This window comes from Mercurialis annua, linkage group LG2, assembly GCF_937616625.2.
Source record: "Mercurialis annua linkage group LG2, ddMerAnnu1.2, whole genome shotgun sequence".
Lineage (NCBI taxonomy): Eukaryota > Viridiplantae > Streptophyta > Magnoliopsida > Malpighiales > Euphorbiaceae > Mercurialis > Mercurialis annua.
Window position 1 is genome coordinate 5425672 of NC_065571.1, and position 17150 is coordinate 5442821.

A 17150-nucleotide genomic window follows, 5' to 3' on the forward strand; every position below is an offset into this window, starting at 1 on the left:
CCAATTCTTTTAACGTAACATAAATTATCGAAAAGATCTCGGAGACCCACCAAAGGATAAAAGTTAGGATCTTTTAAAAAATAGAATCATATTCGAAGAGTATATAACTGCATAGGTAAGCTCATACTAACCGGTCAATTCGGGATTTTTTTTTGGGAGGTATCGGGAAGGGATCGGAATGTAATAATATCAGATACAGAAAAGAAGTTTATTTATTGATTCAAATGTAGTAGATGGTATTCAGGAACCCTAAACATTTTTTATAATATTAAAACAAAAAATAACCTCTTGGGACAATTATTTTTATGGAAATTTACTTAAAATTGGAACCCTAATCTAAAACACGAACAGTTTTCAAAAGCAACAATACAGACCAGGACGACGTCGTTTAGAGAAAAGAAACAGAAAACCGAAGTCTTGACAGAAATTGGTAGCAAGAAGAGAGAGAGATGGAAGGGCTAAGTGAAGAAGATAGAAAAGCTTTAAGAGGCAGCAAATTCGCTCCTCTTCCTCCTTCCAAACAACAACCCAGGTTTCTTTTTTTCATTTTATTTCTTTTGGATCCTTAATCACTTGCAAATCATAATTTAATTTCTTTTATAATTAGGGGTTTTGTTTATTGATTTATTGATCTTTAGGGTTTACATTTTTTATAGATTGGCTCATCCAGGTGGTCCATTAAAGACAAATAAAGCAGCAGCACTTGCCAAATTTCTCGAGAGAAAACTTCAAGACCCTAATGGTTTATCCTCCATCAATCCTGATCTTGTTGAATTGGCCGTCAAGAACGCCAAACATTCCGTCTCTTCCAGTAATCCATTTTCCCTCTTTTTATTATTATGGTTGATGTTCTAGGTTGCTCCGAAATGGAAATGCCGAAAATGTAAAAATGATATCTGTTTTTATAAGGATAGGTTGTAGATATAGAGTTTCGGAGTTTCATGAGCGATTTTTGTAAATAGAAATGAAATGTGGGTTATTCCAAAGGTTTCCGTGGAACATAGGTTCTAGTATGTATAGTTTAACTTGCTGGTTATTGCATTTAAGTATGTCGCAATTTGCTTTCTTTTGGAAATATAGTTACTGATTAGTCAGTATGATCTTAAATTATTGCTGCTGATTGTTATTTTGGCTGAGGTAATTTGTCGATCTCATTATGCTATCGTTTTTCTTGTTTAATTTCTTGGCTTGTCATGTATTCTTTGAACATGATGCTACTTCCTCTTTCATTCAGTCAAATTTACAGTATAGTTTGCTATTTTTAGTGTTTTTTGGATGGCTATTTAAGGCTATAGCTATTATTGGATTTGCAAGTTGCAACTGGTTTTTTGTTTCTTACTATGGTTGTCATATGTTAATCAGGTGGCACCTCAAAATCTGGAACAACTATTATTCATCATGTAGCTTCATTTGGTGACTCTGATCCTGAGGTGCGCCGATTAATATTTATATTATTCGTCTTTCAACAAGATGTCGTCTGATGTTTTTTCTTGAGCAATTACCTTATTTTCCGATACATTTTGCAGGACTCTGCTGAAAATGGGAAAGTGTTGCTGAAAAAACAGAAAAGGAAGAAGAAAAGGCGAAAGAAAAATAAAAAACAGAAGGTTGGTTCCTGATCCTACTGTTATTTATTTTGGTCGTATATATAGCAAACAATTGATTGGTAATTAAGTATTTGTGCTGCAGATAGTGAATGATAGTGAAGATGTAAAGTTGAAGACGACTAAAAAGAAGATGAAATTTTGACCTGTTATTACCTGGGAGATTGTCACAGCACACAAGGGTACAATATATTCAACAAATTGAATAGGTAGGAATTTGTAATTGATCGTCATAGTTCAAACTAAAATCTGTTCGAGCATGAAATTTTAGTACACCAGTTTATTTTTGATAGTTGAGTAATGAACCAATTTGTTCATTGTTGTTTGATATAGATGCTTGTATTCATGTCTCGAGATATGAACTGGGACTGCGAGTGATGGCTTAGAGCTTAAAATTGTAATTGAAATCTTGGCTATGCGAAATCGACATGCTTTGAAATATTATTGACAGTCACTTTTAATGGCACATAGAATAAGATGTGGCTAATTATTGTATTCAGAGCAGTATTCGTGGTATTTCAGTACATGTACAGATCCCTGTGTAAGATTAAGAAACAGGATATAAATGGGGGATTTGGGAATATATCTCTGATTCAGGTGGCTGGGGCCGCTTGATTATATGGTACATTTTACAAGGAAAAATAACAATAAAAAAAGCGCAACTATTTTATGAGCTATGTTGGTATGAGAGCTAATATCTGACTTCTAATAATCCCCATGCATTTCTGAATATCAGCATATATTGGGAGGTTCTGTGAACAACATGGCTTTAAACTTGTAACTGCAGAATCTAGTACTTGTGCAACATCACTCGGCGGAAATTGTCTTTCTGTACATTTCTGCATTTTGTTTTACGACGATAATCAGAATCCAAAAATGCTCTGTTGCCTAATAATGAACAGAAATTGTACAAAGAAGAATATTCTATTTATATCTGGAAAACATGAAACTAACCTGAATCATGAGCAAAGTAGCTACACATTGTGTTATTAGTTCAGAAGGAATCCGCTCTTCATTTGCATCGGACATTTGGTCCAATCCATTCACAAGGGATTGACTACTTGCTCCCGCATTAACATTGCAGGAACTCGACTGATCCTGAGCGGCAACAGTGCTAGGAACTGAATTTGGAGGGGTAGAAGTTTGCGCGACCGGTGCACTTAAGCCACCTGTTGAAAGTTTGTTATTTACAAAATCGATAGCCTCTTCCATACTCTTGACGTTGCTCCCCTCCTTTTTCAATGATGATACCGCCTGAAAGAGTTATCAGTCAGAGAAAATCCTTCATGAGAACTGAGAAAGAAAGGAAAAAAAAGGAAAATGAAAATCAGATGTAGGGATGGCAATGCAGAGGGGCAGGGTTGGGTTTTTGCAGGGAATATCTATCCTTTATCCCCGCCACTTTAATGGGGATTTTATTAAAGTTATTTTAATATTTAATGTTATTTGAGGCATGAAATTTTGAATATGTTCATGATTTGCATATCAATGATATAAAATTAGAAATGAGGAGAGTTCTTTTTGAAAGAGAATAGAAACACATTTCATTTATTTTTAAACACTAAGGAGTTATATATGCATGAAGATTTACTTCTATTTAATCACATTTATGGTTTAATATGTTTTATATTATTATTACAGCTTCAACTTGCACATAATTAATATTATAAAGATATTATGAAATAATTAATCTAGGAATTTAAATATTTTTTTAAAAAAAGTTTAGCAATTTAAGTTTGGTATTTATCATTTGAAATTAATTATCCCACATTATTATGTATATTATAAAGAGAATATATCTTTTAACATTTTAATTAAATAAAACTTTTTAATGCCCAATAACTTAATAAGTATTAAGATGAGTTAAATTTATATATCAAACTTTACAATTTATAGGAATTTGTATTTATATAAAAATTCGGGAACAAAATAGGGATCCTCACAGAGTGGGGTGTCCCTCTCCCTGTCCCCAAACCCATCCCTTCCACCACAGGGTAAAGTTCAGGGATTCCACGCCACCATTTAGGGCGGATTCCTGTGGGGAACAGAATTCCCTCCCTATTTCCATCCCTAATTAGATAGCCTTATTAATCTATTTTCAAGTCAGATAGAAGTATAGAAGAGACATACTGAAACTTGGTATGCACATAGGGAGTTCAGAAGTCATCAATACCTGCATAGCTGCATCAACCATTGTCTGAGCTTTTGCTCTTGAACTTTCAACAATTTCAACCACATGAGATCCAGATTCTTGGGTCTCATCTGCAGAACCATCAAAAGAAATACACTGTCCAACTGGTTCAGCCATACAAGTCGTGGGCTTAAAGCACAGTTGTGTGTGGTTTCCTTGATATGTGTTGCGCTGCCGCAAGGAAAAGAGAGCATATGAAACCTACACAAAGATGCGATCAAGTCAAGTTTTCTGCTAGCAATACAAATGGCAGAGAGATTGATGTTCAAAATTAGTCCACAATTTGACATGCCTGTTCATTGACTTCATTTAACTGCAAAAGTACAGCAGCGTAGTGCTTCTTAAATAGTTCAGAATCCTTTAGAGAATTTTCTCTATCATTTTGGTTCTTCACCTCGTCATTCATGCGCTTCAACTCAGACACCACAGCCTCCTGCAAATTCAAACATTCATCACTAATCCTTTGGATACTAGCAATTCAAATTTTACTTACTGGTGATCACATCACAATCCACTACCAAATAACACCACAAGTGAATTTTGAGACAGCAAACATTCTTATAGTAATAACTAGAATTGATTTTTTTTTGACAGAAATAACTAGAACTGATCAAAAGTGTCAAATGTGAATCTTTTCTTTTTTATAAAACATTGAGAAAACAAACATACAGATAAAATTCCTATTAAAGTAATCCAATGAAAACATAATTCCAGCAGCAGCAAGAGTCTAAAGGTTAGGCACATATCACTAAAGCATCATACCTTCTTGTCAAGAGCACGAGTCAGCTCAGAAAGTGCTCGAACGTCAGCATCCTTTGCTTCGATGTGTGCAAGAATAAGAGGTTGAGCATTGACAGCTTGGTGGTTAAGAATAGTGTCACCTGCTCCAATGCTAACATGTGTATTTGAATTTGCCGAACAGCCCTGAACCAGAAAGAATCAGTACTTGAAATGGAAAGGACTAACATCTAAAGTTATAACTTGCTAACATCTTAAGTTATAACTACATCTAGACTACTTGGATCAAATGCTTGACCACAGCAGTTGCAGAATAAAATGGAATTCACCAGTCACATAGATTGATGTATCAAAAGAACAGCCACATAATAGAGTCAATTATAGAGCAGTATAGGAGATTCAGAGTCATAAACAAACAAAGGAAAAATGATCGTGTCAAGTTGATCTCAATTACAAAGCAGACACATGTTTATTAGAAAAAGTTGGCCTATTTTAAATAAATCCAGTTCAGCAATGAAATTTTAACATGAGGCCTACGTAAGTAGACAGCATAAATTCAACAAATGTACATCTGCAAAGATATAGAGCATCCATTCGAAAGGTTAGTCTAATCCAAAACCTAAGTCAGGGCATTGACACATTCACAGTATCAACTTGAGCTAGTATTCCAGCATTTGACAAAAGAGAGTACATGGATCTTCTCCAAGTAATGAGTTCAACGTGTAAAATGATCCTTAGCGATGTTCAGCTCAGAATGTCTTCAATGGTCATTAAAACTAACAATTAAATGAAGTTCCATAATCATAAATTATGTATTATATCCCAGAGACACTAACCCTTCCATGCTGCAATAAATTGCCAATGTGATGAGTTGAAGGGGAAGCATGCAGAAGATCATCGGTGTTCTCCAGATTCTCACTGGGAGCAAATTTTATATATCCTTCCATTTTCCTTTCGGATGGTTGCCCATTCATTTTGAGCTCATTCATGTTCTCAATGTATTTATTGAAAACATTCTGCCTACTAAGGGAAGCTGGGACGTTTTCCACTGGATTTAAGGGCATGCAATCAACGTCCTGAAACAGCATAGTTTGCACTATGAGACTTGAAGAAAGAAGATAGTGCTATCAAAGCAAAATAGAAAGAAAAAAAAGGCCAAAATAGTTTCCTAAGAAGAGCAGAAATAAATGGCATGCACTATGGGCTTTTTAATGCAAACGAACATAAGAAGGGAGTGCACATATAGATTCCGCTATGGCAAGGCCGGCCAGCCAAGAAGCAGTCCATTTCCAGCGGTTACAGTTCCGGTTATAACATATATTATTTTTTCCACCTGGCCGCCTCGTTTATATTAGAGTTATATTCGGGGAAATTAAAAGAAAGTTGTGACATAATAGCAATTGTTTTAATAAAGCATATACAGAGCAACAATTCATAGAACCAAAACCATCAGCATTTAGCCAATGAGGTTGTAGTCAAGTGGTAACTATTCCTAAGGGCATCAAGAGGAGCAGGGTCCGATTACTACCAGGGGAAGACTGCCCCCTATTGTGCAGCCAAAACCTTCAGCATTTAGCCAATGAGGTTGTAGTCAAGTGGTAACTATTCCTAAGGGCATCAAGAGGTGCAGGGTCCGATTACTGCCAGGGGAGGACTGCCCCCAATTGTGCAGTCCATCCAGATTTAGGCGTTTGCGTTCTTTCCTAGTAATAATAAAAAAAAACTCATCATTTAGATGTTAGGAACAATGGAAAATGAATACAAGGGATGTCCATCAGTGCAGCCTCTAAAGAGTCTAACAAACAAATGCCTCCACAGTTATAACACTGAATTATTAATGGTACGAATCTACTCATCTACAGTTTTGACAAAGTGCAATTTAAAAAAAACAGTTAAAATACAGTGATTGTTAGAATAAATTGAAAAATATTTCAAACAAAAACTGAATTACCGTGACAAATAAAACCCCTAGTTCAGGTTGGTCAAACTGAACACGGCACCTGTTATGATCTACAGTCAGTACACTTCCATCAAGAATCTCTCTTGTTCTGGGATGAAGCGCAATAATCCGCTGCCCAACTGACAAGGGTCTAGCCAAATCAGTTGGAAGTCCATCTCTGGTACCAGCACGAAGTTCTGTATAATGTTTTCTGACAGATTGTCGGTATTGATTAAGCTTCTCTTTTTCTTCCTTCAAGAATTGTTCTGAAAATCTCCGAGGTTTACCAAGGGAGCTGCATTGATGAGAAAGTTTAAATGAATGTTTAACGCTGAGATATTGAGAATCTCTAGAATAGCATAGCGTGAAATGTCAGTGCTACAAAGTACAAACCTTCTTATGACACCCCATTCAACACGAGTTAATCTTGGAATATGACCCAATCCAACATGATCCAGATATTCCACAAACTCCCTTTTAGCAAACCATGGGTAATCAATTGCACTGTAGAACCACTCAAAAATACACCATCTCCGAACTTGGTACCAGGACAGGCAATTAGAAAGCTTTTTCTGCAATTGACAAAGATTAAATAATCAATCATAACCAAGGTTTCAAAAACAAAAGAACTGCATGAAAATATGAATGGGCATCGTGTGATCTAACCTGAAGACTCCGTGTGCTGTCTTTGAGTGAAGAATTGGCTGTATTGTATTGGCCATCTACAATATCCTCTGAAGACTGGATGTTTTTGTCAGTTAATGGTTTGGGTGGGTTTATCTTACGCCTGCTCCTCAATTTGGTAGGTAAGCTGAATTGTTTAGAAGATAATACTTGTACGGAAGATGGAGCTGAATCATTCGACTCCTTTCCATGGTCAGTACTGGAGGTAAATTCTCGAGGTTTCACCAACTTCCCTTGTTTTTGGTATGTAGTATCACGGGACTGTTTTTCTTTGAATAGATTGACATCAACATCTGTGCCCTAAACCCAAGGGTTAACATAAGAATAAGATCAACAACAGAACTTAAAGGACAAGTAACTATATGTTTCCAACAAAAGCCAGCAACATTCCCATAGTTTAAAGAGGTATAAAAAGAGTAGCAAAAGCAATCCAAATTGGATTACCAAACACAATAAATCATTTGCATGGCTAAAAATCAAACACAACTGCAAATTAAGATCTCTAGTGCAAGATAAAAAAGAAAGACATCAAGCCTGAAACCCTAACCACTTTATTGGAAAGTTATTGAGCAGAATGCATAAGGATATTATAAAGCTTAATTATAGAAACTAGGAAACAAAAAGAAAAATAACAGATAAAAGAAAAAGAAAATTAAGGGCCAACACCACAAAATTGACAGAAATAAGATATTTATGACAATTAACAAAGAGCTTCTCAAAAAGTCAGAAGTTCATCAATGCATTTGGAGCTTATCTTTTTCATAAAAAAAAATTGCAAGGAGACCGGTTTAAATAATAAAAAGGTGATAAACAAAAAACCCCACACACCTTGACCTTCAGAGTTTCACCCAAATGAGAATTGACACGCTCTTTAATTTTTAATCTCTGCAACTAAACAGCACCATTGAAATAGAGATTAATTCAAAAAAAAAGACTAAAGAAAGCAATAACACCGTCCCAAGAATTCTAAATGGAACAGATAAAAAAATAAACTTGCACCAGATAGAAGATGAATGAAGCCTTACCTTAAATGGCAGGAATCTCTTTCTCCTTTTCAATCCAGAGTTGCTTTCGTGCACTGTATCCTTTACTTTTTCCATAGGAATAACATCATGAGAGGAAACTTTTCCTTTAGTTTTTCTTGGGGAGGCGACTTTAACTACAGCAGTTGAATGATTCCCTTTCAACTTGGACTTGGCAACCACTCTAGAATGTTGTTCTTCAACATGCACAGATGACTCTAGTAGACAGATAATCATTTGATTAGATCTAGATTGCCAAATAGCACAAAACAGAATAGTTAAACTATCAAACTCTCTTGCTTTTATGAATCTACGTAACATATGTTAGACAAACATAAGATAAAGGCCACTGAAATGCAAGAACATGAAAAATATCGCTGTAGTAACAAAAGATATTTTGTTTAAAGTGAAGAGCTTAAACATTAAGAAAATCTTAAGAATATCACATGTCTGTTTCCACGTAGCTAGAATCCTAAGTAGAGGGATCTCCGTCGTGCCACACAAACCCAACTACGAACAATGGCAAGAAGAGAGATTTTGATTACAAAGATTACATGCGCTAAAGGATAAAGTACCATTGTTTTCTAAGTTAGTACTCCCTCCGTCCCAATAGAGTTGTCCACTTTGAGAAATATTTTTGTCCCAAAACTCTTGTCCACTTTCAAAAAGTAACTAACTTTTACACTCAATTTTCCTTTATTAACCCTATTTAAAATCCACTAATGAGTAAATTGAAAGTAACTTGCAAGTGGACCCTATATTAAATAGGGTATTGACAAGAAAAGTAAGAAATTTTTTACAAAACCCATAAGTAATAATTGTTTTTCTTAAACTGTGTGATAAAGGCAAAGTGGACAACTCTATTGGGACGGAGGGAGTAGTATAAATGAAAACTTCTAATCATGTCTCACTCGTAGAATGCAGTGAAAGAATAAGGGAACTAACTAGTTCAGTGAATTACATACATTACAGCATTTCAATACTAGATACATGAGTTAAACATTGCAAAACTTAGAATTTGTTTTTATTACCTGGTATATGCATATAACACAAGAGATGGGGGGAAAGGGATCATTTGGGACTTCATTTAACATTTTCAATTTTCAAATCTTTAATGAAGTGAAGCATTTAAACCTTAAACAAAGTGAGTCAACCCATTTGCATAAATATTTGTAACTTACCAGTATCAACAGCTGCTTCTGGCAACAGCAATGACATATCTGCTAAAGTTTGCAATGCATCAACAGCATCTGCTTCACCTATACAGCGACAATTGAATGAGAGACAAATAAAAATATTATATCCAGAAGACATCATGCTTCAGAAAGATGATAAAAAGGGGTAGTCAAAGTTTATACTTTGTTAAACAGAGATAAGGAGAGAAATTGGTGGATTTGATTGGAACTAAAGGAACAATGTGATCTGACACGCCTATATTTCATTAATCAAACCCTTGTAAAGAAATTACTATTTTTTTTTTTATCAATTTTACTATCTTAAAAGTTTGACTTTGTTTTTTGTTTCCCACTACTTCAACTGAATCTCTGATAAGCAGTTTACTTGCCTCGCAGTTTACTACTTGTTCTATATCCCATTATCCCAACTGCAAGGAGCCAATAAATAATTTAGCTGCTCCATTCTTCCACCATAGCGTTATGAAAACGCCACAAGAAATAAAACCCCACAACAGAATCAGATGTGTCAAAAATATCAATCTGGAACATCACCATCATTTGATTGCATAACTGTGATTATTCCTAAATTACAATTGAGCTCTTCTTAATACATACCAACAATAATTTGCCATTAAAATCTTAAACAGCTCATACAAGAACTACAAGCTAATTAAATTTTATAAAGACCTTGATTTGTTTTAAATAGAAAATAAACTTGTTTATTTCCTTTAAGCGGACAAAGCACTTACCAATTGTACAAATAATTATAGAACAAAGGATCATTTCAACCCCTCAACTTGTGCCAAAGTATCAAAAAAGTCCGATGCTGGAAAACCGGATCACTTATACCCTGAACTTGTGTAAACCGGGTCCAAAAGCCCCTTTTGCTGACGTGGCACCTTAATTGGACATTGAGTTTCATAAAACTCATAATTTACTCTAATTAATTATAATTAAATTCCAATTACTCATAATTAAACCCTAACTAAAACATAATCAAACATTAATTAAAACAAAACAAATTCATTTTTTTTTAATTTCAGGCGAGGAGGATTCGGGCGAGGAGTTCCTCCTCCTCGCCTGAGACGACAGAAGCTCCTCGGAACGGGCAGTGCTCCTCGTGAAAAACAGACCCAGCGCGAGGAGTTCCTCCTCCTCGCCTGAGACGACAGAAGCTCCTCGGAACGGGCAGTGCTCCTCGTGAAAAACAGACCCAGCGCTGCGCTGGGTCTGCTCCTTGTTTTTGCGAGGAGGAGGAGCTCCTTGTTTGAAAACGGGAAAAAAAATTAAATAAAAATTGATTTTTTTTTGCAAAAAATAAAGAAATCCTTTATATGTTTAATCAATATTAATTTGATATATAAAATTTTAAAATTGAAAAGATTAAATTGTTTTTTTAATTATTATGTGTTAAAATAAAAAATTAAAAAAATATTTAGGACCATTTTAAACATTTTTACCATTAATACCCACTTTGCTAAAAAACCACCTTCAAAAACCGGAGAGTGTGCCTCACTCTCTGAGGCGAGAGTGGGGAGGGTGGTTTTTGACCAAATTTACACAAGTTCAGGGTATAAGTGATCCCATTTTTCAGCTTTGGATTTTTTTGATACTTTGACGCAAATTCGGGGGGTAAAGGGATCTTTTGTTCAATAATTATAAGTAAAGTAACAAATCTCGAGAGGAGAAGTTTTATCACTTCTTTGTACTCAATGCAATAAAGACGTATAATCCAGCATACTCATGAGAAATTAGATATCCTTGAGAGCAAAGAAGAGTTCAAATGGACATTCACTCCAGGAGAAAATCATTCTAGCTGTTGCAGTGCAAGTAGAAGAGGAAGATAAACTAGATGCTTTAAAGAAGATATTTAGATAGCATTAACAACATACCATCTCCAAAAAGAGCCTTTTTGCTTCGCTTCCTTGGACCCTTATTCGATGACCTCCCAACTTTTGTACCTACAACCTCCATTTCAAATTTCCCTTTGTTACCACCCAAATTCTGTCCTTCCTCCGTTCCACTACAAGCCTCCTTAATGTCATCCAAAGGATTGTCTGTACTTTCTTCTAGCTCTGGCTTCCTTTCATAACATCTCTTCTTCAAGAGAAATTGATCTCTTGCATAATGTTCCATATCAGCTTCAGTGCTTCCTAAGCTTAATTCACAACCACCTTCATCCATCTCGCTACTACGAAGCTTGGAGCTGGTCATCTCTGATTCAGCATACTGAACACCATGATAAATTATTTTATAATTCTAAACACCATGGACAAAATGATAGTAGTCAACAATTAAATGTATTACCACATGTTCCCCATTCTGAACAGGTGACGGTGTCTCTGTTTTTCTGTTTAGTGTTCGAGAAACTTGGGGAGAGCCAACTCTTTGTGAAGCTTCTGTCAACACTAATGCTATCTCATGAGCAACCTCATCTTCCAAAGCTTCAGCTTTGAATTTCAGACCTTGTCGAATCGGTGAAATATACTTCTCTCCGTTGTCTTTATCATAGGAAAATGAAACAGGGACACGGGGAGTCCTTTTCCCAACTGCCCAAGGCCTGCTTCCTACAAAAATACCAGGAAATTGACAAAGTTAAGCCTCATACATTTACAGGAATTGATAAAAGTGGAATTGGGGAGATGAAACACATTGAAATGCAGAAAAGAATGGGTAAAGAACAAAAGCTTTACTGGTGAAGCTACTTTGTAAGCTTGAAAAATTTATGTCAGCCCCAGTAGAAGTGATGAACAAACTATTCATGAGTAAATCAGGACTGGCCAAAAAAGTTAATGCAACAGACATGCTACCAGTTTCAAGCACGGTCAACAACAAATGCAATCTCCCATCACCGATCTACCCAACAAAGAAAAGAAAAGAAAAGAGCAAATATGCATACATATATTTCTAAGTGTACCAATAGCATAGAGATAGGTTGATGGTGGAAGAGGAAGAGGAAGAGGAAGAGAAAGAGCGAGAGGAGAGGAGAGGAAGGGAGAAAAAAATATTTCTACCAGTGCGCCTCTTCTTCAATAGTGACAAGCAGCCATAGTTTGATGCAGATGACTGGGATTGCATCAGATCTGGAACTGGGGAATCATCTAACTCTTTATTTCCCCGAGCACGTTTTGGAGGTTTTCGAGGAGCTACTACAGGCTCATTAGTTTCTTGTTCACTATCACTTTCTTCCTGCAAAATCCCAATCCATTAGCTGCATCAGAAGAAACTATTCGAAGGTGGTACCAACCATATAAATGCATATATACAAAATTAGACACATCCACATAGACATATGCATGCTCACATACTTGAAATCTTGAATATCCTTTTTAATATACTAACTTCCATTTTGAACACCAAAATTTGTTATATCCTTTCCTTGACAGTATGTGTAAAGAGTAACAATTATCTAATCTGGACAATATCAAGATGCCCAACATTGGCGTACTACCTATGAGAACTCCAAAATAAAATCCATACACTAATCTGCAAATACTCAATCTCACCATATTAGTGTAGTGATCTGTCATCATTGCTATTAGTCCAGCTGCAGAAGCATATCCCTTCGGGAGATTTAAGTAAGCCTGAAAGTATGAACTTTTCTTTAATGACTTCAACCAAGAAAAAGGGCAATGCAAAATATAAATTTTTTAGTTATGTGCAGTGTGGGCGAAGAAAAATCAAGAAGTTAAAAAAAATGATGTCAATAGTAAAAAAAAAAGGCATACTTCGCAAAGCCTGGGAGTTAAACAGATCAAGTTATATATATATACTAGTGCTATATAAATCCATACTTACTTTATTCATGGTATACAGGGCTTCTACCATTTCTACAGATCGGTCACGCACCACAATGGCTACCTGGAAACCCAAAAACGAAAAACAAAGTTACAAAACGAATAGATAATATTTGCAAAAATGATGCAATGACCAATACAACGATATGCTTGACTTGACTCTAATAGTAGACTTAATCTTGGATACAAGAAGAATCACAAAAGGTTGGTTGTGCAGCTATAAGTTGAGTTGAAAACAAAACTCATTTTGGTTGTTGCATTTGACAATTTATATCAAGTAAGAATAATAGAAAAAGCCAGTACCAACCTTCTCCCAATCTTGCCCCTGCTTACGATATGCCCTGTAGAAACGTTCAAGCTCTTCCTTGCTCCATTGTGGCCCCAGCATGTCAGATAATTTTCTCTTCTGCAGATTACAAACAAACATAAACTAGAAAGGCTTCCAAACTCAACACTTTTTGCACTGCTCATTGGTACCAAAATCTACCTTAATATACCACAATTCAGTTAACGGGCCAGAACTGAATATGAAAGGTAATCAATACTTGGATAATCAACTAAAATGTAATATTCCTCTCAGCAAAGCAAAAACTCACCCTTTGCCTTCTTTTGTTATTGTTCTCCCCGTTTTTATTTGAAGTGGTCTCATTAGTGTATGAAAACTGCTTATTAGCGCTCCTAGACTTTTTTGATGGCGCCATCAATAAATTACAAGAAAAGATCTGAAACATAACAAATAAGACAGTTGTTAAAAGAAATCTTGAATAATTGAAAATGTCTCCATGATTGCAATGCAAGAGGAATACTAAAAGAAAAGTGGCAGGGAGATATTCGGTACTAATGGGGAATAGTTGGTCAACTGCGCATTGGATATTTGCAATAAATGCTACATTGTTAAAAAATAAATTCTTTGCCGCCAAATAAAATATCATCATAAGTATGATAAAGAAAATCATAATAAGCAGAAAGGAGAATAATAATCATATTATTTTGGATGTGCTATAGAGCCCAAGGAAACAAATGCTCAAATAATTAGAACTTCCATCAATTTGCTTGATAAATGACATAAGAATTCAAACAGGACGTATCTCAACTGAAGAAAACCGCAGTACAGCAAACTTATTGAAGCATTAAATCTTATTTAAAGCTATAACTTTAAGTAACTTCTCAGCATCAATTTTGGACTAGATAACGAGATGCGCCAAATACATCACTCCCTCCATTCCATTTAGGAAGTGCCGTTGTCAGTTTACACAGCTTAAGAAGACATAATTCATACTTTTTGTTCGTGTTTTGCCCTTATTGTGTACATTTGATAATTTATTTTGGTAGAGTATTTAAACTTGGAAAGATTTTGGAGAATGAAAGGAAATTATTATCATGCACATCCACTAAGAACATCTGTTGATTTGGGATTATACTTAATCATTAATATTCTTGTAAACTGTGTTTAACCATTAAGATAAAAAAACGGTTCAAAAATCAAATTTAAAGTAAAAAAAGTCCTAAAATTGAAATGAGACTCTTTGAGTGCGACATTTGTAAAAATGACAATGAGACTTCCTAAATGGGATGGAGGGAGTACACGTTAACTATCATCACCTCCTCTAAAAATCTAAAATTGTCTATATCTAGAATTTACCAAGTTTGCTTAATCAACAATAAAAGAAGTATAAGTTTATTATAGAAAATAATTAAGCTTATTATTAAACCTAGAATCATCTTGATATGTCACAATGCAACTAAATTCCAAAAACATATCAACCAATTAATACGGTTATTGTGTGCAAGAGAGTGTAGTAAGGCTGTGCATGATATGTTCCAACATCAGAGTAATGTGTGAGTTTATGTGTGTCGAAAGAGTTCACTTGAATTATTATTTAGTTAAATACTATCATGAATGTAGTCCACCGTGCCTTCCCGATTAAACTCAATATTACATGCATTCATTTCTAGCATTCCATTGCTGCACCATCAAACATCCAGTACTTAAAATTCAAAATCATTAAGCATACAATTTCCATAACCCTAGCAGTTGATTTCTAACAGCACAATCAGTGGATCCAACTTTAAATATTCACACAAAGATTAACCAATATAAGTGGCCACGGATCAAAACCGCAGCTCGTGTTAGTCAGTAAAACAACTGAAATTTGAATATGAATATGAATTTAAATAAAATTCAAAAACCTCAGTCAAAATGAGCTGTTTACATTCAGCTTAGTCAATGAAAAAGCTTCCACTGATCAATTTCTTCACGGAGAAGCATAAGGAAACAGCTAAATAGAAAGATTATCAACAATTAGCACTAATTACAGCAGCACAAAAATTAAAATCAATTCGCTTACAGATAAGCACAAAACAAAGTGAAATAAACAAACGTAACTCATAAACATAATAAAAACAGCTTCAATTGCATTAACCTAATTGATAATCCGCAGATAAAATTGATAAAATAGCAAAAAAAAAAAAAACAAAAATAGAAGCGAACTTACCGATCAAAGCGTAAACATAGAGAAATACAGAGAACAGCTACAAGATTAAGATAAGGTAAGCAGCAGAAAATCGAGGATCGATTGAGGAACCACTGTAATTTTTTTTGTTGTTGAGGAATTATAAATTATGAACATTAGTATTGGAGAAGAGAATGAAATGAAGATGGAAAAATTTTGGGGGTATAACCGCGAAACTTTAAAATAAATAAAAATAGAAATTATTTTTGATGGGTTTTGTTTTCGAAAATTTTAATTTCTTTTTCTTATGAATACGAGAGAGGGAGACCTGCTAGTGCACGTGGGGCCTGCCGTTTTGATTCCTGCTATATGGACCGTACACGTGGCGGTGAACGTTGGATCTTGATCCGTTGATTTTTGGTACTTGGATGTTTGCTAATGCTTCTTTTATATATTGGCTTTTACTATTCATAAATTGATATGAAATAGAAATTTTATTGTTCAACAAATAAGTAATTAAAATAATTAACAATTAATGTATCATATTTAATTATGTAAATTTTATATTTATAAGTTTATCTTGATTGTTTAAATAGGTGAAAAACATGTAACAAAATGGCATGATACAATAGTTATATAAAATAGTAATTGTATTCTTCGATATCGAATTAGACTTTAAATTCAATTTTTAAGTTTTATTAAAATAAAATAAAAATTATATGTTTTAATGTGAAAGTAATAAGTTATATCTCATCCAACACTATAATAAGAATAATATGGAATCATCATGTGTATTAATCTTTTTTAAAATGTATAGATTTAATAAATTTAAATTAAGAAAATATAAAATTAATTAAAAAATCCGCTAATATTGAATAAAAATTAACAAATTTATTGAAGTATAATTTCCTATTCTATTAATTTTTACTTATTTTTAAAAAATTGAAGCTGGTAATTCTTACCAGTGTTATCTTAAAAATATTTTTGATTCATTATTTTTGGACAATGAAGCATAATTTGCGATTTTGGTCTGAAAGCTGCATAACCAAACACAAAAACAAATCCAAATATGCTTGAAAAAGGCTGTGGATTCAAAACTAGCCACATCATCACTTTCCCATTCAAGCTTAAAGCCCGACCCAATAAAAGCCCACGACCTAAACCCATTTCGGAAGCCCAACTTTAGAAACACATGGTCTCGCCGACATTTAATTGATAAGATCCGCTGTTCTACTTACTACAGTAAAATCTAACCTAGCAAATCTTACGAAAGTGCCCACATGTGGCCAATCCTTGTCCAAGTCAAAACAAAGTCACTTTTTCCCCACTTAATAACCGGTCACCCCGGTACCCTGCTCCCCCAACAGTTCTCTCATCCACCGGCTATTCCCGGTGACGACCTTTTACCTGTCGGTACAAATAACTACACATTTAAAGACTTCTTACCTACTACTTCTACACCTCCTCGAGTCATTTACAGACCTCAGATGCTGACGTGGACTGTTGATTTTAGAAAGGGATTAGATCTCAGCCGTTGGTATATTCAC

General features: G+C 34.7%; 2 protein-coding genes across 7 annotated transcripts; one reads left to right on the forward strand and one right to left on the reverse strand.

Annotated features, from left to right (window-relative positions):
- Nucleotides 1-312: 312 nt before the first annotated feature.
- Nucleotides 313-2777, forward strand: LOC126667583 (uncharacterized). Of its 3 annotated transcripts, none has more exons than XR_007638237.2 (6): nucleotides 313-532; nucleotides 657-811; nucleotides 1363-1430; nucleotides 1527-1607; nucleotides 1690-1813; nucleotides 2689-2777. XR_007638237.2 is itself a non-coding variant. In XM_050360582.2 (5 exons), the coding sequence occupies exons 1-5, from the start codon at nucleotides 450-452 to the stop codon at nucleotides 1747-1749; spliced, it is 447 nt and encodes a 148-aa protein (XP_050216539.1). In that variant the 5' UTR covers nucleotides 314-449; the 3' UTR covers nucleotides 1750-1921. The 3 variants fall into 3 exon arrangements, 1 of the variants encoding a protein (XP_050216539.1); XR_007638239.2 differs by lacking the exon at nucleotides 2689-2777 and adding an exon at nucleotides 1938-2048; XM_050360582.2 differs by lacking the exon at nucleotides 2689-2777 and having other exon boundaries at nucleotides 314-532; nucleotides 1690-1921.
- Nucleotides 2078-15869, reverse strand: LOC126667582 (protein ALWAYS EARLY 3). 4 transcript variants are annotated; one of them, XM_050360579.1, is made up of 20 exons: nucleotides 15646-15868; nucleotides 13747-13872; nucleotides 13458-13556; nucleotides 13152-13214; nucleotides 12860-12937; nucleotides 12368-12542; nucleotides 11664-11920; nucleotides 11246-11582; nucleotides 9360-9437; nucleotides 8182-8396; nucleotides 7985-8047; nucleotides 7139-7456; nucleotides 6866-7044; nucleotides 6485-6767; nucleotides 5370-5609; nucleotides 4558-4719; nucleotides 4088-4228; nucleotides 3778-3996; nucleotides 2559-2858; nucleotides 2078-2443 (listed from the first exon to the last, which is right to left on the reverse strand). In XM_050360579.1, exons 2-20 carry the CDS (start codon nucleotides 13849-13851, stop codon nucleotides 2279-2281), a joined length of 3477 nt encoding a protein of 1158 aa, XP_050216536.1. In that variant the 5' UTR covers nucleotides 13852-13872; nucleotides 15646-15868; the 3' UTR covers nucleotides 2078-2278. The 4 variants fall into 4 exon arrangements, with proteins under 4 accessions (XP_050216536.1, XP_050216535.1, XP_050216537.1 ...); XM_050360578.1 differs by having other exon boundaries at nucleotides 11661-11920; XM_050360580.1 differs by lacking the exon at nucleotides 7985-8047 and having other exon boundaries at nucleotides 11661-11920.
- Nucleotides 15870-17150: the final 1281 nt, after the last annotated feature.

What these genes read in the sequence shown, in the direction of transcription:
- LOC126667583 (XM_050360582.2), top strand. Translation starts at nt 450, where the DNA reads ATGGAAGGGCTAAGTGAAGAAGATAGAAAAGCTTTAAGAGGCAGCAAA. An exon ending in CAAACATTCCGTCTCTTCCA is followed by an intron (nt 812 to 1,362) that starts GTAATCCATTTT and finishes TATGTTAATCAG; the next exon opens with GTGGCACCTCAAAATCTGGA. An exon ending in AGAAAAATAAAAAACAGAAG is followed by an intron (nt 1,608 to 1,689) that starts GTTGGTTCCTGA and finishes TTTGTGCTGCAG; the next exon opens with ATAGTGAATGATAGTGAAGA.
- LOC126667582 (XM_050360578.1), bottom strand. Translation starts at nt 13,851, where the DNA reads ATGGCGCCATCAAAAAAGTCTAGGAGCGCTAATAAGCAGTTTTCATAC. An exon ending in CCCTGTATACCATGAATAAA is followed by an intron (nt 12,938 to 13,151) that starts GTAAGTATGGAT and finishes TCATACTTTCAG; the next exon opens with GCTTACTTAAATCTCCCGAA. An exon ending in AGAAGCAGCTGTTGATACTG is followed by an intron (nt 8,397 to 9,359) that starts GTAAGTTACAAA and finishes TCTGTCTACTAG; the next exon opens with AGTCATCTGTGCATGTTGAA.